Source organism: Corvus kubaryi, unplaced genomic scaffold (genome assembly GCF_017639235.1).
Source record: "Corvus kubaryi isolate FWS band 111438036 unplaced genomic scaffold, C.kubaryi_AGA036_p1.0 37397, whole genome shotgun sequence".
In the NCBI taxonomy this organism is placed as follows: Eukaryota; Metazoa; Chordata; class Aves; order Passeriformes; family Corvidae; genus Corvus; species Corvus kubaryi.
This window is the reverse complement of record NW_024581136.1, coordinates 6,553,118-6,580,134: the sequence shown is the minus strand read 5'-3', so window position 1 is coordinate 6,580,134 and position 27,017 is coordinate 6,553,118. Positions and strand designations below refer to the sequence as shown.

The following is a 27,017-nucleotide window of genomic DNA, read 5'->3' as shown; positions in this document are numbered from 1 at the left end:
GAAAATGTTACCTCTACCCCTTTGTGTTGCTGCAATCTTGCCAGTTTAATCAAGTCTCAAACAAAAAGTGGATGTCACGGGAAAGATGTAGGTGATCATAAGCCCAGCCTCCATATATTTATGTCTAGTAGCTTGCAGCTAGGAGAACAGTGAGACATGCACAATTCCAAAAGAGTGGAGGGCAGAAGGAAAGAAAACTGAAAAAAACCCCAAAGCATCCCCTCGAGCAAGTGTTTAATTTGGTGCCAGTTAGCACTCAGTGCTCATGGCAGAAGAGACAGAATGGGTGGGAAGATAATAGTCTCTTGTAATAATTAAATCCTTACTGGAGTTAAAATCGTTGACAAAGAGAGACATTACAGTCTGCCAGACCTGTTTAATGGAGAAACTCATGTGCCCATTCAATTTGCCCCCTTTTACAAAGAAAGCCTGTTCAGTTTGGCACTAGGGAACAGACAAGGTAACTAAGTATCTTGATGCATTTACATTTATCTTTTAAGATAGAAAAACAGAAGCGGATTGAAAGGATAAAACAGAAGCGAGCCCAGCTGCAAGAACTGCTGCTGCAGGTATATTTAATTTTAATTTTTTTTCCCCATAAATGAAGATATCAAGTGCAGATCCAACATGCTAGAACTTCTGAAGTTCTTTCTAGATTTAACAGCTGTGACATACTAAGGAGAAAAGTCTGACCCCTGTGACCTTTCTGGATTCTGGCAGGGGAACCTCTTGCCATCACTTTGTGGTTCAGTTTTGCCTACTGTAAACCAGCATGCTCTGTGTGCCACAAGCTTTCCTAAGTGTTCTGCTTTTGCCAACCTTTGTGGGAATGGGGACAACTCACAAGTCCCCTTTGTTGACTCCAAGTTCCCGCAGAGCTACCCTGAGTCATTCTTCAAAAATTTCTTTTTGATCTCTTTGATCTAAGCTATGGTTCACAACAGAACTTATATAAATGTGTACAGAGTTGTTTTGGGGGATATAGACATTTCTGGATCTTAAGAGTGGAAGGCTGGCAAATCCAACACCTTTACTTTCTGTAATGTACCTTTGAGATGAGGTTTGGCTTTAATTGCTGAAATATATTTGAAATGCATCTTGTTTAAAAAGTAACATTTTATAAATATAGTTATGAGCATTCTTAAGCATTCTAGTCTGTGCAGACTTTTAGTCATTTAAATGCAATCAAACTATTTTATGAGATTACAGGCAATAAGGCTGTATTTTTCCTGGTTCAACTATACTGATACAATTTTCATGTAATTGATATTCACTGAAACTTTCAAATATGTGATGCTTCTCCTTTTTTTGTCACCAAAAGCCTTTTCTCTTCTTAGGGTACAACTGTGATTCCATCTGTCTGACCCAATACATCAGCAGTTCCTCTAAGAGTAACATGGAATTACACTAGTGAAAATAAGGCAACTCAGGCCCTCTCAACTTTTAGTCCAAATATGACCAAGTTGACTCCCTTACTGTCCACAACTGTCATTATTGCCCTGATTGTATTGATTGCCAAAAGGTTTACCAGTCCTTTGAGATTCTGGCTATCCATCTTTTTGCCCTTAATGAAGTATGTAGTGCCTCAAGTGGGTAAATACACTGACTTCCAGTCCCTCAAATCACATTTCCTAAACCCACACATTTTCATACATGTGCAGTCAGATAAAAGAAACCGGCAGGCAGTGAGTGGTATCACAAACAGCACCTGTTTAATAACTTCCAGAGGAGAATTCCCAAACTAACTCTTTTGAGAGAGAGAAGGTGGTGATGGATGAGAAGGGAAAGAGGATACAAATACAAATTATAGGAATCTTGTTAACTTTTGTTTCAGTGTAACTATCTCCTACCCCAAAGTAATTACACATAAGAAGTACCAGAGAAGACCTCTGACTCCAGAGCCTTTTCAAAGGGATTGGGGAAGCATTCTCCAGCAAGATTTATTGCTACTTTCTTATTTCTTCTCCAGGGAATGTGAGGGGGGCAGCATCAATAGTATATGTATGCAAAATTTAGGTTTAAATTTGGCTCCTGGTGAACTTCACTAGTGCAAAGAGAAAAGTCAGGCCACAACTCACTTTTTGACAGAAAATTACTCAAGGTATTGAGAAGCGGTAAATAAGACCTATGAGGTTTTTCCAGGTGTTTCCTGGAAACACTGATGTCTGCTCTTTTATTGTCAGTAAACATTTTTTCTTTCTTTTGTTTTACAGCAAATAGCATTTAAAAACTTGGTACAAAGAAATCAGCAAAATGAACAGCAAAATCAAGGCCCTCCATCTTTGAACTCCACAATACAGCTGCCTTTCTTAATAGTCAACACTAGCAAAAGAACAATTATAGACTGCAGCATATCAAGTGATAAGTGAGTGTTTATGGAATTAATTTTTATAGTTTTATTTTCTTTGTGGACTGGAATTTTTCCTCAAACAAGTGAGGGAAGTTTTTCTAGTTTACTAAAAGTAATTATTGTATTTACATTTGCAACTGTCACTTCAGGGGTTTGCTTGTTGTTTTTTTAAATATTTAATGCAACTGCAGTAGTAATATGAATGAGTTTATAAATGCTGCTTTACAATCTCTAGTTAAAACAAGCTGACTTTCACTGTTGTAAAAGGCACTTCAGGCTGACATTTCAAAGAGCATTCACTGCACAGGAGAAATAACTGAATGAAACTATATACTAGGACAGCACTACCTTTTAAAGCAGCCGCATGGTTGTGTCTCTGAATTCTTACTCTTAGTATGCCATAAAAATATACCCAGTCAGAAACACAAGATTATCCATGGGGCACAAAAGTAACATACTCCAGGTGATGACAACATCTTTGAAAGTGTTTTTTAACAGCAAAAAGTTGTTCGAAGGAAAAGATACAGAAATTTGTAATACTGTCTTTGTGAGTAAACTGCTACAGTTGCATTCACATTAATCTGAAAATCTACCAGTTACATAATTGTGGGTGCTTGTGCTCTTCATCCTGTGAAAATATGGCTGAACTATGAGGTGCAGTTACGTTAACTGGTAATCGGCTCACAACCAGTTTATTAGCTGAAAATAGCTGGCTTTGCTCTAATACTGTAGATTACAGATTTTACTCTGTGGTATGCAAATCCTGTACTGAACTTCAAGTCAATCACACAGCAAAAATAGACAAGCTCTAGTAACTCAAGCACCAGCATGCAAAACAGCAATACTATTAAAAGCTGAATTTTTGTAGAAAATTAGACCGAAGTCCAATATATTCTGTGACAAAACTTGTGGAATACTCTCATCAGCACTGCAGTTCAGCAAGTTGGCAATTTTAGGATCACTTTTGATTTAGCATAATTACACCCTTTTTCTATAGTCACACTACAGGGGCGTTCCTGCTCTTTTAAACAGGGCTCTACATTTAGGTTTGAACCTGTTAAAAAGTTGAACACTTTCATACTAAAACTTCAGAACTGCTGCTTTGAGTTGTTAGAGATTAATCTGGCATTTGGGATCCAGAGCAGTGTAACACACTTCTACACTCACCAACTCTGTGAAAACACTCCTACTAAAAGTGAGCACACCAAAATTATTAAAGTTGTGGATACTTCAATTTAGAGAACTCAGCTTTGGTAGTATGTCATCTGGAGGTCATTAAGTGTACGACCCAAATTAAGCCAGCTTTCCACTGTGGTTATTATTTGTGCAACTGATTAGTGGCAGCAGCAGTAGGTAAACAGTGCCAGAAAGTGCTGTGTTTTAACTACTGTTACACTCATCTGCTAAATAAGGCAGTTAGCAAAGGGGGTGACTTGGTCTGGAGAATTCTCAACCTGTAGTTTATTGGAGAGTATAACTGCTCAGCTTGAGTGCTTGCTCCGCACTTGGTTCCAGTCTGAAAGCCACTTTTTAAAGGGCTTCCATTTTCATTTCTTCTCCAAATAACGTTTATATAAAGTACTGATGCTGGTAAGTCCAGCTTAGAAGAGCTAAGCTCACAGCATTAGCTACTCAAAATTGTATCTACAGAGGAACTTCTAAAGGAAATTAATTGCTTGGAAATGTTGTACATATAAGGGTGATTTAGTATCAGAAGGAAAATAGGTTTGTGTTCTCTAAGCTTTTTCCAATGCAAGAACAGCCAAAAGAGAGTGAAATGTCTCACAAATAATAAAAAAAAAAAAAAAAAGAGAAATTATTGGGCAAGTTTTGTTTAGCGTTTAAGAAGGTAGATGGGTGCCAAGCAGCATACTGGGAATGGCATTTCTGAAGTTGGAGTAGGAAAAGCAAAGTCTTCAGGTAAAAAGGAAGTAGTTAACTAATTTTAAAGATGAGGCAACCTGAATAAGTCCCATTTATACAGGAAAAATGTATTTAGTATATATGGTACTTCTGTATAAATGCTGTTGGTCCTAGGAAAAAGAAAGAAAAAGTAACCAGAATACTTTGTTTTAAACAAGTATTCAGACACAATAGATGTATCAGAAAGTTGGAAAATTAGAACATCTCTTATGGGAAATGCTGAAGATTTTGTCATTGGAGATACAATGCTGTACACTAGACAGACCATGTAGGAAGTGGCTTCTTGTACCCTTACAGAAAGAATTGCCTGTAGCAGTGGAAAATCCATATTAAAATCACTGGTGATCAGATTTGCACTTACCATGGGAAACGGACAGGAAGTGTACCCAATTTTGTATACACAGTATTATTAGCCTCTGGACCTAGCTTGTAGTACTGAATAATAACATGGCAGCCCAGTAGATCATTCTGTGAGAACAAAAGTTGGCTTCTCAATAACAGCTGAAATTGTGCTGGGAATTACTAGGAAAAACAGTAAGGACTACAGTGTAAAACTAGATGCATATAGTGCTTTATATCTGGAATACTATACACTCTCATGTTCTTGGAAAAAGTATGGCATAACCAGGAGAGACACAGGAGGACAGCAAGAAGAAATGAGGCTTAGGAAAGGCTTTGACAGAAAGAAAGATGGGCTCTTTGGCCTAGAAAAGAGAGGACAGTGGACTCCCAGGTGTCTCAGAAATCACCAGTGAGATGGTGAACATACATAAAGAAATGCTGCACACAGTTGCATATTAAATTAAGAGACATTAAGAGAAGAAACCAGGTGACAAGAATGTTAATGCAAATCATAATTGATTTTATTCATGCCAAAAGTTTACATAAGTTCAGAAAGGGGTAATGTCAAGTGCCTGAAAGAAAATCCTCAAATAGCTGTTAAAAGCAGAGGAAGTATAGGGACTTCCTGTATCAATGACTGCAGGCTGCTAGAAACCAAACTGGAGAAATACTGAAGACTGTAAATGCCTTAGTTTGGAAACTTGCTGGGAAGAGGAAAGAAGTTACCTTCCTTTCTAACATCCAGTATTTGGCCATAGCACATTGGAGAAGAAATGCAGAACTATCAATAAATGCAGCTTTTGATCCTGTGCCATTCAGTTATGAGGCAGTAATTACACAGCTTGCTGGTAGTAGCTTGGTATGACAGTGAGCTTTGCCAGTTTAGGTAGCAGGAATGTAATTGTACCAGTTAAAATGGCCTTAACACGTCTTATTTTTCCTTTTAATGTGATTATGCTGAAATAAATGAAGGTGCATAAACAATAGGTTTTACAAGTAACATGGTATGAGCCACAGAAGAAATGCTGTGTGTAAACTGACAATTACACCGAGCACAAAGCATTCGATTACCAATTGAAAATTCTATGTATAAACTCAAGAGCTGTAAAGCTTCCAAGCTTACTGGCTCAGGTGTAAGAAAACAAGTATTAGAAAACAACCTGTCAAGAAAATTGACATGAGCTTGGAGAGATAATGGAAGACCCACCAGTGAGTTACCTTTTAAAGACTGTATCTCAGAGATGGGTTGCTTTTCCAGGGACAAAGGTTTTGCCAGCAGCAAAGGAGGTGCTGGGAACTAAGCCTTATTTTACAGACCAGAATACCTGTGATGACAGTGTAAGGCCAGCCTAAATGCCCCTGCTTTTCTTAAAGCTGTCTGAAGTTCATATCTCAATTTCCACTTTTATGTGCAGTTAAAAACATTTTGAGAGTCCTGCAGCAGAAACGGTGGGTTGTGAACACACAGGACTCTGAACAGGCTGCTTTTCTAGCTGCATCCAAAAAAGCAAAATTATAGCAAAATAAATAGGTCAGTTCACAGGAGGAGTGTTGCACATTAGAACAGAAAGTGAAATGTAAAAGCAGAAAAACAAAATAGTTATTTTGGTGACAGGGCTTCAGGTGACCCGATTGGCTTTAGTGCAAGTGAAGGTTCATGTTTAATAAGGTCTCCCTCTTCCCCTTTGAATCTACTTACTGAGGTAGAAAATTTTAAACTTTGTTCCTGCAGTGGTGAAGTTACTTTTAATTGAGAATGTGCCATTTTAAACCTGTGGCATGCTAGTCACAGAAAAGAGAAAGCATTTCTTGCTCTTCTCTTTCCTTAAGGACCCTTCACAGAAAATCAAGACTCCAGACACTTACCTCAGTGCATACCAAAAACACCAGAGAAAGAACAGGCAAGAAAAGCACAGCTGTGCTCTTTTCAGAATCATCTCACTTTTAATTTTTTATGTGCAGATTTGAATACCTCTTTAATTTCGATAATACTTTTGAGATTCATGATGACAGCGAGGTGCTGAAGAGAATGGGAATGTCCTTTGGACTCGAAGCAGGCAAATGTTCAGCTGAGGACCTAAGAACCGCAAAATCACTGGTGCCAAAAGCTTTAGAAGGCTACATCACAGGTAAGTTAAATATTGGTCCTGATAAAATCCATAACCTTACTTAACTGAAGCAAATTTAATTATATTAACTTATTAAGTCTGTAACATTTGAGGGTTTGTGGGACTTAGTAGGGTGGTACATGAACCAGTTGGTTTTCTGTTAATTTTGGAAGGTTTATCTTAGTTGTCATGTTGACTTAATTCACACTGATTTATAACAAAAAACTTCTGTGTGAGCTGCATTATGAAGAATTATTTCTTAAACAGCTAAATTGATACCAAGAACAGGTTTTCATGCGTTAGTATTAGTTTTGAGTAACTGGATGTATGGAAGAGCAAACTGGAAGAGGGCAGCTCTTCCCAAGCTGAGGAAAAGGAAAGAAAAAGAGCATCTTGAACTGGTTGGGTGTAATCCCTCAGGAGCCAGCAGGTGCCACCTGAGAACTGAGCTTCTCTAAATAAAGCAAGAGGCTCTAAAGACTTCACGACAGGTGTCCCATGCAGAGGCTTTTACTGCCCTGTTTGAACAGGTCCTGCTTAGACACAAAACTAGGACTCCTTCAGTGTTGCATCACTAGACTACAGCTGCTAAGATTTGATTTCACTTCCTATAGTTATTATCAGAGTGTGTTCTTCTTGCTGTACCCAGAGCTTAAATTTAGCCCAGCATTTTCTCAAGTTTCTGGAGGGACTTCATCTGTAAAGGAAGTGTTACCCAATTAACTACTGTGTACAGACCTCTGTTTTTGTGGAAAGGGAACAAAGCTCTTGCCCTAATTTTTCTACTGCTATATATAAATTAGAATTCAGTTAACATTCAAACTACATCAAATGTACATATGTTTATTAACACATATTTGTCTTTTCCTGGTCCTGTTGTCCTGTGGGTTTTAAAACTAAGTTTTCATATTTTATTTTTGGTCAGTTTTGAAATACACTCACAACAAAAAGAGAAGTTGAAAGAAATCTTGATTTGTTCCTCACAGGTTCGGTCAACTCAACATTATTTACCGTGTGATTTATCAGCAATGTAAAAAAGGGGAAAGGAGCAGAACCTAGGTCTTCTAATAAATAGTGTTGCAATGTTGAAGTTATTCAATTGCTTCCATGTGTTGAGGATCAAACTAAAATTTCTTTTTCATTTTAAGCCTGCATTAATTACCTCCAGAAAACAGATTTTCTTTACATTTGCACAAACCCCTGTGTCATTACACTATTTACTGAGTACTTCCCTAGTAGCAAACCAGCAGCCTAGAACCTATATAGAGTTTTAACCATAGGAAATGCATTGATTTAATTTTTTACTGAAATATCCTTAAGGCAAAGTAATGTACTCTTCAGACATGGGTTACATTCAGCTGTTTCAGCCTCTGTAAAAACTAGCTGAGAGGTCTTCTTACTAGTATTTGTATTTTAAAATATATATATATACACTTTATATACATACTAGTATATGTATTTATTTCAAAGGTTTATTTTATCTGTTGCTTGTTACTTAATTGTGCTACACAAATCTACAGTTAAGAGTATGAGTTGCATAGTGATGGTTTCTAATTGAAGTAAACGACCAATAAAGGAAACAGATTTAAATGTTTTGCACAATACTTGAAAAGCCAGCATTTTCCTGATCATATATTTTTGGTGATCTTCCCATTTTAACCTTGGGAGTCTTTAGACATTTTCTTACACAGCAAGAGTAGGGAAATAGAAGGGTCATCACTGGTTTCTAGAATTCATGGTTACTTCTACATTGTCATGATGGCTCTTTCAAGAACAATGGCTTCAGTTACTGCTATACAGGAAAAACTAATCATGGTCTCTTATTTATTCACTGAGTAAATTTATTGCAATCAAGATTCATTACAATCACAGTAGCTGACTCCATGGTCAACTGCTCTAGAAGCCAGTCCTCTTCTAATATGTCCAAGTAGGTGAATCATTTCCTGTACAATGTTAGTTTGACCTTAGCCTGGTCAAACTAACATTGTACAGGCTTGATAATTCCTGACTTTCAAACACTAACAGTAGTTTGTACTATAATCCTTGCCTGTAGAACTAGAGGAGCAGTTGGAAGAATCCTAAGTCTGAACCAGTTCAATTAAAGAAACTTGACAAAAAATGTTGGACCATCTCTGCTTTGAAAAGCAGTAACTTGGAACTGCTGAGCTGATGATGTGCACATCAAAGCTTTATTGGTGTATTTTCTTTTAAAGAGGATCATGTGTTTTAGCCATTCTTCAAGTGCCCAAATTTGATAAAAGTATTGTCTTCTAGGTTTGCTAGTTTCACAGTGTTTTAGCAAATAAATGTATTTCTGTAATATGCATTTTAAATACTATGTTAGTGTGATCCTCAGGTAGGACTGCCATTGAAATCAGCAGAAGCTAAGGCATATTGACCTCATAGAGAAAAATATTCTGTGTATCTTAAATTATTTTTGTAACACACTTTTCTGTTGCTTGACTGTCAAAACTAACAATGTCTAAAACATGACACTTGCACCAGCTTAAAGGATATCCCAAGGACACAATCCTAATTATACGTTCCTGCCCATTTCTGCATTTTGACCCAGGTGCTTTCCTGTGTGCTCTCCCTGGGCTGGTTCCAGGTACTAAACTGCAGCCTTTGTCTGGCAGAGGAGTTTTCAACAATTAAACAAGTAGAACTATGTAGAAAAGGACTCAAACGAGAATAGCTGAAGTGGAAAGGAGGGAGTGAGGTTGCTGGGTGAGCAGAAATACTTCACTACCCGGGACAAGCATAAACTCATAGAACAGCAGCCAGAGTAGCATCGCTGCCTTTTGGGCTGTGCACATCCTACAGGCATTTAACACAAAAACAAGTCCTGGCTTTGTTAGTTGAGTCCTGACTACTAGAAATGAGGCTGCAGATTGAAAAAAAGCAGGAAGTAAAAATTCTGAGGCACTAACAGTTGGGGTAACAATGTCTCACCTTATGTATCCCACTGGGGCAGACAAAGTGCTGCAGTTTTGGACTTTTTTTTTTTCCCCTGTGTGAAGAAGTGCCCTGCTACTTACCTGCATAATAAGCCATGACTGGAAAATGGGCTGGAGTTGGAACTAAAGAGCTAAGAGTACCCACTGACTGAGCGAGTTTGTTCAGCTGCCATCAACACTCTTATGCAGCACTTGTACATTAATAGCTTCAGCAGTTGAGGGTATTGCTTTACAGCCTTCTCAAATAAAATAAATTTCTACTAAGCGTGTCTGCTGCAAGATACACCTAATTCATAACAATGCCACTTTTAGATTGGACTTCAGCACCTTGGGAAGGTTTATTCTAACTGCTTTCCCTGCTTTTAAGTGTATCTATTAGTAATTGATCTACACTGCCAGAACGAGTAAGTCTTTTCATTGTAGGTACACTTCTATTTTGACAGACTTTTCCATTTTCCATTGGAAATGGCTTCAACTCCCCATCATTCACAAACTTCTTATCCCTTGCTACTCAGAGCCCATTGGAAAACTGAATTTAGAAATACAAGGCAATGAAAATACAAGGCAGGGATATGCATTTATGAAGCACCTTTCTGCCATATTTCTATCTTGCTCTTCAAAAAGAAAACTAAGTAGCTATTATCCAGAAATGTTAATAAACCACAAGATTACTAGCAGTGTCTTGTTATTTTTCTGGAATACTAAACATGTACACACAGGTACACTCCTTCAAAATACCAGAAAACAACATCATGGTACACCTCCATTAATCTAAATACAACACAGTAGTTCAAAATGGTTTTTAGCCTCCTCCTGCAAAGATGGGAGGGAACTGTCAGAACATGTTCTCTGTAACATGAAACCTGCATTTAGTGCAATCTTAATGAAAGACATCCAGCTCCATCCACATTTAACTGTTCTCATCTATTCTGTCCTCACAGATCACTCTAAAACTGCCACTTATTAATGTTTGCTGTCATGTTCCAAAGGCTGCTGCCAGGAACTTGCTAGCCTTGCTTTGTAACATGACATTTAAATACCTTGCTGCTAACAGCTTTCCACAGCACAAACCACGGTAGCCTGTGGATCCACCCCTCATGTAAAATGGTGAGCCAATTCACATGGCTGTGTCAACCTGCTTAAAACAGTCCCTGTGCTAGGCAGCACTGCCAAATCTCAAGCAACCAAAGCTTGACAACACAGAAGGACAAATGACAATGTGTATGTAACAAACACAGTTATTCCTCTTACCTGCTGTTATAGAACAATTTTAGATAAAATATAAGTAGTACAGTCCCAGTTTACTGCCACTATGCTGTCCAAAACAGAGCCTGAGTTAGGCATAGAACTTAACAGTAAGGACTCTAACTCCTGGTTTAATGCATCCAGCTGAAACCACATGCAAGTACTATGGAAAAGAACTAGACAGTCTTGATAACTTTGTTTTGATGTTAACTTTATGTTGAGATGGAATTGGGGTAGGTCAATAGAAATACCTTATCTAAGAAGCAAATTAAAAACACACACGTACCCAAAAAATCTTCTAAATGTAATTGGGTCAGTGGACTTATTTTGCTGATTCTCTTGGCAGAAATGTGTGTAACTGGAAACAACTGACAGGCATTACTTGTTAGGGAATTTGAAAACAAGTACTATGAGGGTTGTAAGTAATCCCACCCCCCCACCCCCCAGCGGCTTTTAACAAACTACCTCAAGAAACTCAGCATCATTGCCAGACCATTTCAATGGTCTTAACCCTGCCATTTCCTATTCTAGGGAGGAGAGTGCCTTACATGTCTCACATGCAGTGTACACCAGGCTCTCTCTTCCATTCTTGGCACCAGCCCTTTGCCATGGTCTGTGCATGTCCTCTGCAGGTGCCCAGCTCTGGCTGGTGGCAGAGCAGATTAGGAGGCTGCCTCACAGCCAGCCATGAGAGCACCAGGCTGAAACTGCCTTTGGCCACCAGAACACACACAGTGACACAGTGACACGGAGACTGCCTGGGTGGCTTCACTGCACTATCTCAAACCCAGATAAATACAACTCCTTTCGTACTTTCACTGAGTGTAGCAGCCAAGGCACTTGGAGCTGTTGGGCCATTTCACAGGGTCAGGCTGTAGCAGTAAGTTTCCATGGACTCCAGAACTCTTATTTCAGATACCTGTGATTGCATACAGCCAGCAGCCAGGCGAATCTTCTTCAGACAGAGGGAAAAGCCGAGTACAAGGTTTAAGTGCATCCACAAACACAGGATATAATTTCATCTTGATTAAACAGGACACATCTACAGTATAAAAATAAACTCGAGCTACTGGTACCTGCTAAACTAAATGAAGAGATCCTAATTGCAAAGAGAATGCAAAGTTTAAAATTGTGAAAGTAAGAAAAAATGTAAGTAACTCTCATAAATACTTATGCTTTCTTCTAGATATGTCTGCAGGATTTTCATGGATAAACCAAGGGTTACTTTCAAGTTCAGCACAAGCAGTTTCCCATTTCGAGGCAGCTGGAGGCACTTATGATGCTAAATCAAGGTAAATAAAATAATTTTTTATTCAAGGATAGTTATATATGCTTGTGGTACTTAAGTAACCTTGCTGTTTCATACCATTTGTATGCAGGAATTGAGATATTTTCCTATCATGGTTAATTTTGATTGTGAAAAAGTCTATAATTCTGTCTTCCTTGATAATTATATTTGTAAGGTTAAGTCAACATGCTTTGAATGTTGAATACACCACCTATTTTGTACCTGTGTTTCTTAAGAATAGAATCAGTTTCAAGCCCCTTTTCCTGATTAACCTTAAATTCCTGCCTGGGCATGGACTACAAATAGGTAATTACATGTGGATAAAAGCCTGGTAATATTTCTGAAGAATGCATAAGAATGTCTGGTGTCTAAATGCACTACTGTTTAAGCTCTCATGAAAGTAGTTTAGTCCACACAGCTTAATAAGAATTTAAAATTAAAAACCAACAATCAAACAACCACCATGTGCAAAAAGCCAATCTAAAATACACCTCGACAGCCAGACTTTGAGTTTACCTGTAGCATAAAAAATTGGAAATAGGGATTTTTTTTTTAACAGGCTCTTTCTCATAGCATTTAATAGCTTCATTTTATATTGCAAACATTTCTGTGTATTAATGAAATGGTGATGAATATCTTTTTTTGTTCTTCAGCTTAAGCAATTCTACTAGTTGTTTATGAAAAAAAAAAGTCACCTAGTAATCTTTTTTATGCAACCTTCCAATGTTTTATCAGCTCTCCTAACTAATAGCTGTGTTTACTGTAACACTTAGGGATTTTTCCTTGTTCATAGCATTTCTTTGACTACAGAAGAGCTGAGGCCAAAAAGAAAAAGCGTAAAACCTCAGGAGAAACCCTCTAAATTTCACCCTTTCTGTTGTTTTGCTAGTGAGAATCCAGGGTTGTGTTTGGATGCTGAAGTGGCCTTAGCAACTGGGCAGCTGCTTGCCCCTAGCAGTCAGCAGTCCAGCAGTGCAGCGTCCCGGGGGGAGACGCCCTGCTCCTTCAACGAGGAAGAGGAAGAGGATGAAGATGAGGATTCTTCCTCCCCAGAATGAGGACAGTAGAAAATGGAATATGCAAAATGCTGCTCAAGTATTCTTAATGGGAGTTCCTATTTGGATTTTATTGGTTTCTTGCCTTGGTTTGCACTGTGTTCAGTGAAGCAAAATGGAAGCTTCAAAACAAGTTTATCCATAGCTGAAATTGAAAAATTTTATAACTGAACACAGAGTGACATGCAGAGACAGAGCAAAGTGGGTTTTATCAACTACAAATGAGGAAAAGAACAAAGTCCCTGGAGATTTGGCAAAGTAAACCGTAAGTTCATCTTTTCCATTCTGGGACTCACACCTCTGTCTTCCCCATGTCTTTTTCAGATGGAGAACAGAGTCAGTCAGTCAGTAAAAGCCAATTCTTGCATTGTCTTTTGGCTGTGCTGCCTTTAAAAAAAGGGGGAGAGAGAGCACACGCAAATGCGCCAAAATCGTTATTTAAAACTATCTTGTATGAACGTGGTTATAGCGAAAAGGGGCTGTTCAAATGTTTGCTTTTTTTCTGTTCAACTTGCTGTATAGAAGATTCTTAAAGTAATATAAATTGCAAGTGATTAAATGAATCTTGAAATAGTTTAAATCCACTTTAGATACTCTAAAAGTAACATTAGTATAAAAGGTTCGTATGTTCATTTATATTGCCAACCTAATTTATTATAAGTGATTATTCTTAGCCATTATTAAAACAGTCAGGAAAAAAACCAGTATTCTCTGCACCAGCCTTTTTCAAGAAAAAGATTAAAGAATTGTATTTCTAGATTACAGTGTATTCAGTGTAGCTTCTCCTTTACTGTTCTAACTATATAAACCCTTTGATGTTAGAGCATGTGTTGTTTTTTTTAAAAAGGCCTCCTACCATGTTAAGGATCTCAGGCAGCATGTTTTCAAGGCAATCTTTTCAAATTTGGGGCGGGCAGGTCATATAAATTTTAAAGTCATAGGCTGAGGCCCTTAGGGAAAAAAAATAAAATGTCAACAGTACATCATTTCATGTTTTGCATACTGGTCAGCTTGGATTCTGACAGACTTTCTTATCAGTAGCTTCAGTTGCACTCACCTTGATGCACCTTTGAAAATAGTATCAAACCACTTAAAATAATCTATGGCTCAAATTACATAACATGTATTCCATGTGAACTGTTACATTAGACTTGCAGCAGGAGGCCGTGTTTTCCATAGCTAACATCACATCCAATCATAAACACCTTTTTGAAAAAACACAAAACTTGAATATCAGTGCAAAATACACTGTAGATGTACTCTTCCCATGGTGTTCCAGCATCCAGGACTTTAACTAGTCTCTAAGTTAACTCTTTCATTAGGTAAATCTTTTTCAGTTTTTATACTGTCTGTAGGTAGTTGCCCTGTGTCTCATCTGTCTGAGGCAGCTGTCCTGGCTCTGTTCCTGCACTGGGAGATGAGGCAGTTTGTCCTGTTGCTCACCTGAGCAATGGCAGCAGACTGTCCCTGGGCTGCTGGGAGCATTACTCTCATAGCCTGGGCCATGTCACATCATCTTTTACAGCCAAACCTGCACTCACTCAGGCCAGCGAGATCCAGAAGCACCAAGCCTGAGCTACAGAGAGAAAATGAAGCTCCAGCTCGAGAGCTGCCTAGCCATGTGCAGGAGTTAGCACAGGACTGGCTGCTCACAGGACAGGTAAAACTGTGAGGAGCAGACAAGCACCATGTGCATGTTTACATTACAAACTAAAGCATGCAGACAGAAACTTTTCACAGATAGTTCAAACTCCTGCACCTGAGTACCACCTGAGGGCAGCCCCAGTAAGTAAGTATGACTCTTGACTGAGCTATCTATTTTACACAAATGAGTTGCAAATGCACAAACTAAAAAACACCATGATATTCAGCCTTAGGGCAAGACTGTTAAGCCAATGTTGTGCTCATGGCTCACAGGCAACAAAAGACTGAGGGCTTTACACCCCCTCACTTCCACCGAATCTGTAACACTACCTCTATACCAAGAAAGCTTTACAGATACAAAACAATGTTCTTGCTGAGAGAGTCAGTGCACTTGAGCAAAGTGCCTCACTTTTGAAATGGGGGGAGAAGGGAACAGGTACTCCAGACATACTACTATGGAATTGTCAGCTTCATGAATGACCTTTCATTTAAACAGATAATCACTTTCATTCTTAAAAACTCACTGCTTTTTCAAAAACTGTCCTGTCAGTCAGCTTTCATTGGAGAGGGCAGATCAAAGATAAGTTACATATGCATGATCCTAAGGAATTCTTAAGGAGGGAAATATCTTCCAAAGTAGTTATACCTCCCTCCCCCCCAACAATACATTAGGGACACATTTAACTTCACACTTTCTTCACACTTCCCACTCAAGATTTGTGTAAAAAGAAAAATCAGCAAAACACTAAACAGTTCCTAAAGAGCAGCACTTTGAACTATAAGAACTTGGCAAAAAAAGGCATTCCAGAGAAAAAATACATTCCAGAAATGGAATGTATTTTATTAGCAGTCAGTGGGCTTTACAGGGGGAAGATCTTCAATGATACCTTTCCTCCATTGATGTCTGTGCCCTTCAAAGCTGCAGCCTGCACAGCTGCTTGCTTTCTGGCAAACATCAAGCTATCAAATTTAAAGATAAAAAATAAAAAATGTGGGAGCACATAACATTTATTTGACAGTTGAACCAAGCCTTTACAAGTTACTTTTCCTGGACTAGTTGAATACAAAGGACAAAACAAGTTAGAACATTTAGAAGAGACTTCAAAAGTAAATTCTTTCCTTGGGCTTCTTTGTGCCAAGTACCAGTTGAGGATGAAGTTCAACTAAAGCACTGTGGTCTTGTGGCTACACTAAAGTCTGGGAACTAGGAGAATTTGGGGCCTTATCCAGCCATAGTCACTTGTGTATGATCTCAGGCAAGCCTTTCAATCATTCCTGGTGATCTTAGCTGCCATATTTAAAAAAGAAACAAAACACACACACAAAAACCACAAACCAAAACAGGTAAATGCAAGACCTCACTAAAGGCAGCTGCAATTGTGAGTAACAAGGGGGTTGAGAATATTAACAAACCACAGAGCTCACACTAAGCTCATGGCAGTGCTTGTGCTCAGCTGCTTCAGCACACAGGCCCTCCCTCCTGCTGAGAGGCAGCAGACACTTTCCACAATAAAATGGTCATGACCAAGACTGGTTTTCCCATTTTCTATTCAGCTCCCATCATCTTCTCCTGTCTCATGCAATAGCCCTGACATTCATTGACAGGAATCAAGCAGCAACTGGTACTAGATCATACGTCATATAAGGAAACCTTAACATTTAAATTTCCATGCAACTTACATTTAAGATAAATTTAAGTGATGTTTCTGTGTCTTGGAACACTCTCTCACTTATACATTCAAAAGCCACTTGGCTGCAAGCAATGTAATGCTGCATGTAAATGCTTTTATAGCTATAGTGAAGTAAACAGCTTTATTTCTGGACTGACTTTGTGGTGCTTGAAAGATCTAAATTTGACTTAGAAAAACTTGTCAGCTCCACTAACTAAATGACAAAATACAAATGGGAGACAGCATTTTTCTATTATGTGGAAATCTGACATAATGTTTGTGAATTTTGGTATTTAAAATTGTATTAAAGTGCACCAGTGTTCTCATTTCAACACTGGAATTAATGCCAACAATCCACCTAATCTCAGAAAGTGTGTGCATCTAAGCAAATAAGACAATTTTAACTGAGAGTATGACTTCAACTAACACCATTAAACCCAGTACAAGCCACGCTGTAGGTGTTTCCATTTTGGTTCAGGGGTTTTAATTTTTAAACTACAGCTTGCAAATACCCCTAATCCTTTTGAGCAGCTGGAAATTGCTGACAATACAGAATTTCCACAGAAGGGCTTCTGCTGATCCACTATGTCAGCCTGAAGTAACATTATGTAAAAAGGCCTAATAACCAAATTTTAATCCTTTTGTTTTTTTAAAGGAAAATGAGGCCTTCAAGTTCATGTTCATACATGAAATGATGCTTGAATTTAGAATTCCACAGTTAAGATTTAAAAGCTCAAGTGCTCTTTCTTTTGAACCAATCCACCATTTTAATTCAAGAGCATGGCTGAAACTTAACCACATTTGAACTCTGGGTAATACTCCTTTCTGTAGTAACTGGCCCTTTTCAGCTGAAAATAATCCAGGCAGTTGATTGTAAAGACTTTCCTTTTAGTGAGTTAAAGATGCTTGGGGTTTGGATTCATATAAAAACAAAGCCAGTACCACAGGGTATGGTCTAGAGAAAACAAACCAAAACAAGCTATCTTCTGCCTGAGCCACCTCATTTATATCTTTTCATTGCCAAGAATCTCTCAGGAACATGATGATATTAAATAACCAGATATAATGAGCTGGGGGAAGACTACTAAATTTAAATCACTTTTAATTTGTGACTTTAAAAATTCTAGTAATAGCCATACTTTGGGGTGACATCCTTCTGCTGCAGTTGGGTCACTCGGAGGTCTGGTCTATTTTGTGGCTAAAGGTGTCTCAGCTGTCAGCACTGGGAAGTGGTGCCTCTTGCAGCATTAGTGATGAACAGGGGAGAGAGAGGCCAAGGACCTGTTTATGGAGGTTTTGTTCTTTAAAATGTGCCACTTGTTGAATTCTGGCCTCTGTCTGCAAGCAGTACACCAATGAATCATTTGTTAATTTGTGGACATCACACACCTACCTGAGCATGTGAACAGCTTTAAGTACTTAATTTTCTGCTGGCAGGTATTCACATAACCCAATCCTGATACCATAAAACTTCCTGAAACTCATTCCTTAGACTTAAAAGTTCCCAAATCAGATTATCTCTTTCCTGTTTAGCTGTTAAAATTTTGTCTGGTGAGTGTTTTTAAGAGGCTGTGAGTAACTCTTCTCCCCCGATCCTGTATATTGCCAAAAAAATACTCATAACCAATGTTATTCCCAGTTCTTCATTCCATCTGCAAAGGATTACCATCTTTTCAAGTCACTGTAGAGCTGCATGTACAAGAACCTGCCAGATCTTTCAGTCTGATTGCCTGAGGTGGCATCTATGGATCTCTCCCCAGCTGGCACTGACAGTGAGGGGTGGGAATGCTCATTAAAGCAGTCTGACAGTAACAACTGAAGGGGCTGTTTGTCACAGCTCTTCAGAGATTGTACAGTCACTCTCCACCTTTAATACTACCTTGTCCGGCTACCCCAGAGATCAGCCAAAACCAAACTGTTTTCTTTCTGCTTCCATATTTTTGACAGTACCCTAGAATCCAACATTTAGGATATCCACCTAAACTGCAGGACACCAAAAATCCTTTCCCAGAATTGGACAGAAGTAACATCTGAGATCTAAGCATCCAAATCCCAAAGGAAAGCCTCCTGCTTAGGAACAACATGGAGCAAATAAATACTTCTACATTTATCTAAGGATATCTAAGGATCTAAGCAGACTGACCTGGATCAGGTCAGTATCTGTAACAGGGCCATGATAATTCCAAGCAGATACAGGAACCTCCCAGTAGCCCAAACTCACATCTCTACTTAGTCTTCTGTACTGGCTAGAACAAGTGCAGTTACTTAGATCTGACTTCTCTAAATGTCATTCTTAAGTACTCAACACTCTCCAGGCATAGGTACTTTAGATATATGGACACCATGGGGGAGCAGGATACAGCAATGTCAAATTTAAATCCAGCTGTAGATGCAGATCAAACTCATCTATGCAGAAACTTTTTCCAAGACAAAATGAGTCTTTACTGGTGAGTTGGCTTTAGCCCATTCTCCTTCTGCAGGCTGAGTGAAACACTCGTTCTCACACTGCCTGGTTCTTGTGCTGCCCAGCTGCATGAGCCAGGCAGCCAGAGAGGAAAAAAACACCACATATCCACAGCCCTTCCTGCTGACATTTTACGATCACATACAACTACTCTGAATGGCCACAAAAGTTAAAATGATCAGGAAAGGTGAAGTCCACAAAATCAGTCTCCAGGCGTTTCGGTGGGTTGTTAAATTACTATTGTAACTTTAACAATTAGTACATTTGGTTGTACTAATGCAGGGATTCTCCCAGAATTTCCCCAGGAAAACACAAAATGAATCACAATCCATCATACAAGTTTCTGGCACATTCCCTTGTCTTAAAGGCCATGCTGTATACATGAAAAATACTTCAGAGAAGCATAATGCAAATGTTATGACACTGTATCTCACAAACAGCTACTGTAAAAAAATTAATCCTACTCCGAACAAACCTGTAAGAAGTAGGATGTGAGTCTGTCCTCGTTCATGCCCTGGGACCAAGGCACAGCCTTTGTGTTTGCATATCCTACATGGCATCAGGAGTAACCGGCCAGCAAGCACAGGCAGAGTTTTACACCAGGACATGTTTGTTGGCACCTGGGGAATCATCTGGCAGTAGATGAGTCCTTGGTAATGAGTGAATGCTCATGTGCCATCAGCCCATGTTCTGAAGGTGCTACAACATGCAGCAAGGGGTAGAAAAGTCACGTGTGGCCCTCCATCCCCCCTTACAGTAGCACTTTTTAATATCCACTATATTCTACATGGAAGAAATTGTAGAGACACTTCCTTTTTATATTTAAAATGTAGAAACCACTTGAAAGCCCATTAACTTTTAAATTAAATAAAACTTTTTTTTTAAGAACAAGGCCAGTCATGGACAAAGCTATTTTATGACCTCCAATGCTGAACTCAAAGCAGGGTTTGTAAACATGGTGGGTGGGAAGAGGCAAATCCAATTACAAGGATACTAATTATATGGGATTTGAAGTTTTAATTAATTTTTTTAATCTACTTATCTTGCTCTCCCAACATGTGTATTGGCACAAAGCGTCACACAAACACTTTAGTGGAAATTTTTCTCCCTTTTCTTGTGCTAAACTCTTTTATCTTCAGGACAGTCCAAGCTTCCCATTCATCTTCATTTGCTGCATATTTTTGAATTCTCCATAGATTTCTTTCTTTCCAAATACCTATAAATTATAGACTGAAGTTTTATTTTTGCAGAAAGTCTGCTATTAAGCTATGTTGATTTTTTGTTCTGATCAAATAGTGTTAATTTCTACTGCCACATTGCACGTGGCTAGGAGTAGTGTAAAAAAAGAATGTGGTAGTATTTTATGTGCTTTAAACACTGAAAAATGTATACAGAAAAGTGCATATACAAAGTCTTACTTTCCTAATAGGAACACTGGCATTAGCAAATAGTATATTTGAACCAATAGGAAATATTACTTTGTAGTAGCAAACACTTTGTAAATAAAAACTTGTTATTTTTTTAATGGAAATTTTATAGAAGCTTTTTCTGTATACTCAATTGATCCCATGTTTACTGAAAATGCTGCAAGTGGGAATTGTACATTGTAAATGGGGGTGGGGAGCAGACAGTCTGACTGAGGTGAAAGCTGTGTATGCTTTGGAGAAGAACATCCAGTTTTCTGTGGACTGGAATGTAAACCTTAACTGTAGAAGAACTGAATAAAAGAATTTCAAGGCAACAGAACGGAGCTTGTCTTTGAGAAAAACATTGCAGAAAAAAGGTCACTCGAGGTTACCACTGCCAGTATGTGCACCTCGTTACAAAAAAAATGAACTGCCCTACTTCACATAGGAAATATTGCATCCTTTGGTTATTGAAAATATCACAGTCTAGCAATGGCATCCTCATTGGCTGATCATTCAGAAAAACTTCTTATGTCATTGTCCAGGGAAAGATGCTGGGCTTCTGAAATGGTTACATTTTGATAACTCACAAAATGTTTAGGGATATTATCATTCCTATCCATTCAAGATACACACCTAACCTATACCTAAGAGAAGGCCCCAGAAACAGGGTGTGTTCCCCCTGTTTCATGCTAGATCCTCTATCCCGTTGAACACCCTTCAAACACCTATAGATTCTAAACATATATCCTTCCAAACCCCTTCCTTCTATTTTGGTAGCAAGAATCCACATGACAAGAATTTAGGCAGCATTAAATGCAGTCCCTCTTCATCCTCTGTGTTGGTTTTCCAGCTCTGCCAAATACGAAAACACCGAGTAATGTCACGGTGCTTGCTTTTCCCCATGTGCACAGAAGACCCACAACTCACTATTTTTAATCTCAAACCAGTTAAAAGAAGAGGTTAAAGACAATAGCAGAAGACTCGCAAAACTCTGAGTTCATTCTTGTGTAATAAATACAAACTCTACCACAAACCCCTTTCATCTAAAATGCAATGGCATATTTGGGAAGGCATTTTCACTAACAGATTTGGCTAACAACCAGCTAAAAACTCTTGCAATGTGTTTTCTATGGGCAAGAAACATGACTGCAGAAATGAGAGGGTATAGTCTTTATATCAGCAATAAAGGTATTTAGGGCTTATTTATGCTTGTTTAAAAAGTCTAAAAATCCTTACCTTCTTTTGTGTCAGTGCTCCATAAGTTGCTATCAGAATGATTCTGAAACATTAAGCCGATGGTGAACCTGGTTGGAATAAATACTCTCCTCTAAAGAATCCTTCATTCTTTGTGCTGTTTTCAGCTGGGGATCTCCTCCCCAAGAACCCAACAAAGCAACCAAGAAAATGTGAAAGCATAAAAGCCCATTTCATCTGTTCTAAGAAAGAAGTACTCATCATGGATCTCTAAGAAGTCTGCATGATAATGCTCTCTGAAATTACAAATACTTTTGGTTAGAGTTTCTCTGACTGTCCAACCAGATATCATCATATAAACTAGTTTATGTTTTTCTTCACATAAGTAAATCTGCATGTTTCCTAAAAAAAGGAATCAAGCAATGGTAACTGCTGTAGGATTAAGGTGCTCTGTGCTAATAATGGAAACATTAAGACAACAACAAATACTGTCCTTGGTTAAAAGTAACAGTCTCTAAAACTGTATCTTTTTGAATTCCACACATTCTGTTAGAAAGCAAAAATATCTGAAAACATTCAGGAAAACCAGAAAACCCCCAAATTTGTGTAGGTTTATTATTCATTAAACTCTGTCTCAACCCCCAGTGTAGGACAGGAGATAAATGTGAACAATACTACATTGTCCGAGTGCCATGTCACGAGTGCTGCCCCTGAGTGCGTGTGATCCGTGTAGGTTGCTCCTGAAGGGGGCTCAGCTGTGCTGCAGTGCCCGTCCTTCGCCTGCCGGGGAGGGACCCGGCTGCTCCGGGGGTCCTACATAATACTGAATTCCTTTTCCGGGCCTCTGACTGGAAAACATTCAAAGGGCTGAAAAACCTAATGTCACTGGAACTGTCTCCTTGCTGAAACCACAGTTCAGGGGTAACAAAACAGAAGAAACTGTTCCTATATATGTCACAGAACTTCCCATCTGTCACAAAGGTTAAATCAAGTCTGTCAGACTGAAAATCCCAAGTTGTTGAAGGCACTGCTGCCTACTGGTTCTTACAGCCGCCCCTGGACAACTCACCGCAGGCTCGGTTTTGTAACATTTCAAGAATCCCTCACCAGCCACCCAGAGAACTCACAGACCCATTAAAAAACTGAAAACCATTGTCCCAGGCAAAGTTGTGCAGGAAGTGATATAAAAACCTGCAACAATGAGATGACATCAAAAGGAAGAAGTAAGCAAACAGAAGGGTTTGTCTTCTTCCAGCATAAGGCAGCAAACAGAGCTACAAAATGGCAAAATTATCTAAGCACCATTCTGGTACAATACGTGAAACCACACAGCCAATACTCTCCCTTGGTTCAAATAACCTGTGTTAACCCAAGTTTTCATCATCTTGATATTAAAGTCCAGGTTATGCAGCAATAACAATATTACATACAAATATTACACTCAATTAGTCTGCCACCATTAACTGAACATTATTTTTCAAATATTAAATAACAAAAGTTCCATTTAACGCCATATTATGTAGAAGGCAGCAGACTGCATTTTACAGCAGCTGCTGGCATAAGCAAGATAGTTATTTTTAATAAATAAGCACCACAAGGACATAAGTGTCTTGGCACATTTAGAAGTTAAAAGACATTTTAAATGAGTAAACCTCACGAAAATGTCCTAGCATTGGCCTGTGCACAATTTAAGCCTCTGGCTTTGATGAGTGAAATTAAAACAGCAAGCAGAGCTCCCAGTAACAGGACTGGGCTGAGTGCATGGAGAACAAGTTCCTGCACGGAAAGGCAGGGTGCGAACGCACCACAGACAGCCCAGCTTACCCACGCTGACTGCCCACACCACGCCCACGCTGCTCTGTGCTAAAGGTAAGAGTTATTTTTTAAGCGGGGTGTAAAAAATAAACTCGTGAAGCTTTCACAACTGCCAGCATGTTCTTAAGGCCACACCTTAGTTAAGCATCAGAAAAAGGACTGTTTGCATGTTCGTGTATTTTGTTAAGAGGCAGTTCTTGTGCTTTAAATTTACTGTTTTGGAATGACAGCCTCTGACCAGAACACCCATATTTGCTCTCCTTTCCAAGAAACTGCATCCCCGTCTTGAGGACCCGGCCTGTATTTGCCAAGTTCCCACGTCTGCCCCCGTGAGCGCTAGGGGCACCTGCGCTCCCCGGACCGCTCGGCTCCCGGCAGTGGCCCAGCCTGTGCCGCTTTCCGCACTCATTGCCCAGCAAAGCCCCCCCTGCGCTCTCGTCCCGCCACCGCCCCGCACAGGCTCCGCACGCCCTCCCCGCTCCGGAGCGGGCCCCGCGCTGAGCGCCTTCCCCTCCCCGGCTCCAGGGATACGCACGGGCCGGAACGCGCCCCAGCGCCCGCGGGGCCGAGCCCAGGCGGGCCGGCGGCGTTTGGCTCCGGTACCACCGGGCACGGCACCCGCTCCGCCACCGACCCTGCATGGACGGCTGCCCCTGTCCTGTCCGTGCCCTGCCCGCGGTACCTGCGCTCCGCCCGCCGCTCCGTCCCCGTGAGGGGCCCGGGCTCGCCCCCTGCCCTCACCGGTAACGGCCGCGCGCGCGCCAGCGCCGCTCCCAGCGGCCGCAGGTCCGAGAGCGGCTCCGAGCTTCGCGGGGCCTGGCGCACCGGGAACCTGGGGACACACAGCTGCTAAATCCGCCTTGTTACAAACATCCCTGATTTCTGACGAGTTTGGAGTCAGCACAGCATCTTAACACTAAAGTAACACTTCCACATTACCATAACAAAGTCATTAAGTATTACTAATACTAAATTAACCAAATTGTAGGAAAAGCTGCTGTGACTGTTGCTGATAGCTTCGTGTGAGATGTAGGTTAACACAGCTGCTGGCTATTTGCAGTCAGGTTGCCCAGGCTGATGTAAGCCAGGGGAAAGCCCAGGATTTTATTGTTATTACTTTCAAACCTTCTAACCTTTGATATTTTCTCATCATCTCATTAGCATGACTAAAGCCAAGTTCTAAACATTCTATCTAGGCTTACAAACCTTTATGTCATGTTCTGCCAAGCTTCTACCTACCGTTTTCTGTCATCAGGCAATATATTAAGTCTATTAAATTAAGATTGAATGTGATAGGGCTGCTCTGTCTAGGGGCCAATGCCAAATGACTGAGTCAACTATATCAGAGCATTTATCAGACCACTGTTTGTTGGCCCTTGAGCAGCAAAATGAGGAGCAGAAGCTGCTGCACTGGCAGAGACATGCTGAGGTTTGTAAATTAACTGCAGACCCTTCCAGCCCACCTAACTGTACAATTGTGTGTGTGTTCCTGAGATGGTTGATACTGACCCATCTATTTATCTATTGGAAATGGGTGATTTGCAAGGTGACAAATGGGCATATATACCACCAGAGATGCAACAATTCCAGGAAATAAAGCAGTCCCGGCTGCTGAAGATTTTTCAGAAATAACTGCAAACTCATTCATTTCATGGAGGAGTACCCATATTTTAAACCTTTGGAAAAATGCATCACCAAGCAGTATGTTTTCTGACTTACGAACCATTCACAGTTATACACTGAACTAAAAGATAATTTTAAAATATTATAATAACTTTTAAAGATAATTGCAGCCAAATATACCCCACTCTGCTTATTAATGGATATAATCCCCTCAACTGGGAGTTTTCTTGTTTCTATTCAATTGGTTAAATTTGTGTTAGAAAAGATTATATGAAAGTACCAGTAGCAAAAAAACCCCAACAAAACAGGAGACTGTCCTTTCCAACGTTCAGATTCTTAAAAGATACAATATCTGAAGGGAAAATGTAGTGAAGTACAAGGGCATGGAAGAGAGTGAGCCAAGAGACATTCCTAACCAAGTGGGTCTGGTTTTGTGGGCATAGGATGCACACACAGCAGAACAAGCAGGCACCTTGAGGACTGATGAAGGTACTTTCAGAATTTTTTTTTCCTTCTCCATTGACGTTTTTGTAACTCTATAAAGAAGGTAAAATACTGCATTAATTGGATATCCAGGAATGTGCTGAAGCATTCTGAAACAGCGCTATGGAAGAGGAAAAATGCACACGCTGTAGCCTGCTCAGTGCTCCCTGGGCTTGTTGGTGTTAAACAGCAGAAACTGCAGAGGCTTGTGCACTTACCCCACATTCCCACTGGCCCTTACTAAACACCAGCAACCACTCAGTCAGTGGAAGAGCTACTACGGATTCTTGCCTTTACATGACTGGCAGTGTACTCTGCACTGTGTATGTTTGCTCTCAAGGAGGTTGGCAAGCAGGGGAACATAGAACATGTTTTTTGCGATGCAGAAGGAGTTAAGAAGCCATGTGCCTGATCTCCCTGCAGACAAGAACAATGTGAGCCCCATGACAAGCCAGGCAGGCAGCTCTGGCTCAGCAGATAGCAGGAACATGAACTGAATGGGCAAAGACATCTCACGATTCCAACAGCCATTCATATCCTAGGGAGATTTCAGAGAGCTCTCTTGTCATGTTTTAAGCCATGGCTGCATTTCTCTTTGTCAGAGTGCATTTGCTAGTTGCACTGCTGAGTTTTCATATGCAAGTCAGCCTACAGCAGTTTCCAGTAATGGCATCTTATGCAATTTCTGACCTACTTTAACACATTGGGGCACTTGGAAACACAAGATCCACTGCAGCAGCTTTCTGCTTGACAGTGTGACACTGCAGCAGGAAGCACAAGTTTTTAGACAAACACATGGATCCACTAAAATACAGGTGGACAAACAGACTTTAATTTTCAAGGTATTTGTCAAGCCATTAGGAGCATCCAGCTCAATCATCATATGTATTATTTTTAGCTGGAGACTGCACGTTATTTCAAAAAGGTGATCAAATGGTCAAGTCAGTAACCTGTTACATATGCACTGACCTGCGTGCTCTTTCTTGGCCCTTCTAGGCTGCAGTTCCCTGAAGAACACCTCAAATGAGAGCTTGGTGTGTGACTGATGATAAAACATGACCTCGTTAGCAGTATAGAGATCTCTTCTTTTGTCCCACCTGTCTGTGTTCAGAAGAGAGGTGTCTTCTTCTACACATCCTCCCAAACTCCAGCAATAAATGGAAGGTCTCTGAGAACTAAAGGTCTTATCAAAGAGAATCTTTGATACTCTTTTATTACTTCCACTACCAAGCGTGAACCTAACACTACTAAGAGCGACCTAACACTGCTAAAGGAAAGACAGCATACAGAATCTTTCCTACCATTAATTAGAACTAAGCCTTAAACAGGAGAAGTAGCAAGAAGAAATTGGGACTACTATCCCTCTATCTCTTCCCTCTCCCCCATGAGAAACAGGACTCCAGACACATTTCACTGTGTGGAAATTTCAAATTCGTAATCTGATTAA

General features: G+C 39.8%; 1 protein-coding gene and 1 long non-coding RNA gene across 5 annotated transcripts in view; both read left to right on the top strand.

Annotated features, from left to right (window-relative positions):
* TFDP2 (transcription factor Dp-2) overlaps positions 1–20,787 on the top strand; it is a 57,161-nt gene extending 36,374 nt beyond the window's left edge. For all 4 annotated transcript variants that reach the window (XM_042042061.1, XM_042042060.1, XM_042042059.1 and 1 more), the window contains 5 exons: positions 501–569; positions 2,214–2,365; positions 6,578–6,744; positions 12,112–12,217; positions 13,103–20,787. In XM_042042061.1, coding sequence (XP_041897995.1) covers positions 501–569; positions 2,214–2,365; positions 6,578–6,744; positions 12,112–12,217; positions 13,103–13,271 — 663 coding nt within the window. In that variant the 3' untranslated portion in view covers positions 13,272–20,787. The remainder of the gene's footprint in view (positions 1–500; positions 570–2,213; positions 2,366–6,577; positions 6,745–12,111; positions 12,218–13,102) is intronic.
* Positions 20,788–23,687: 2,900 nt separating this feature from the next.
* On the top strand, positions 23,688–26,750 carry LOC121670988. Its single transcript, XR_006018352.1, has 2 exons — positions 23,688–24,385; positions 26,567–26,750. It is a non-coding gene; the product is annotated as an uncharacterized LOC121670988 (long non-coding RNA).
* Positions 26,751–27,017: the final 267 nt, after the last annotated feature.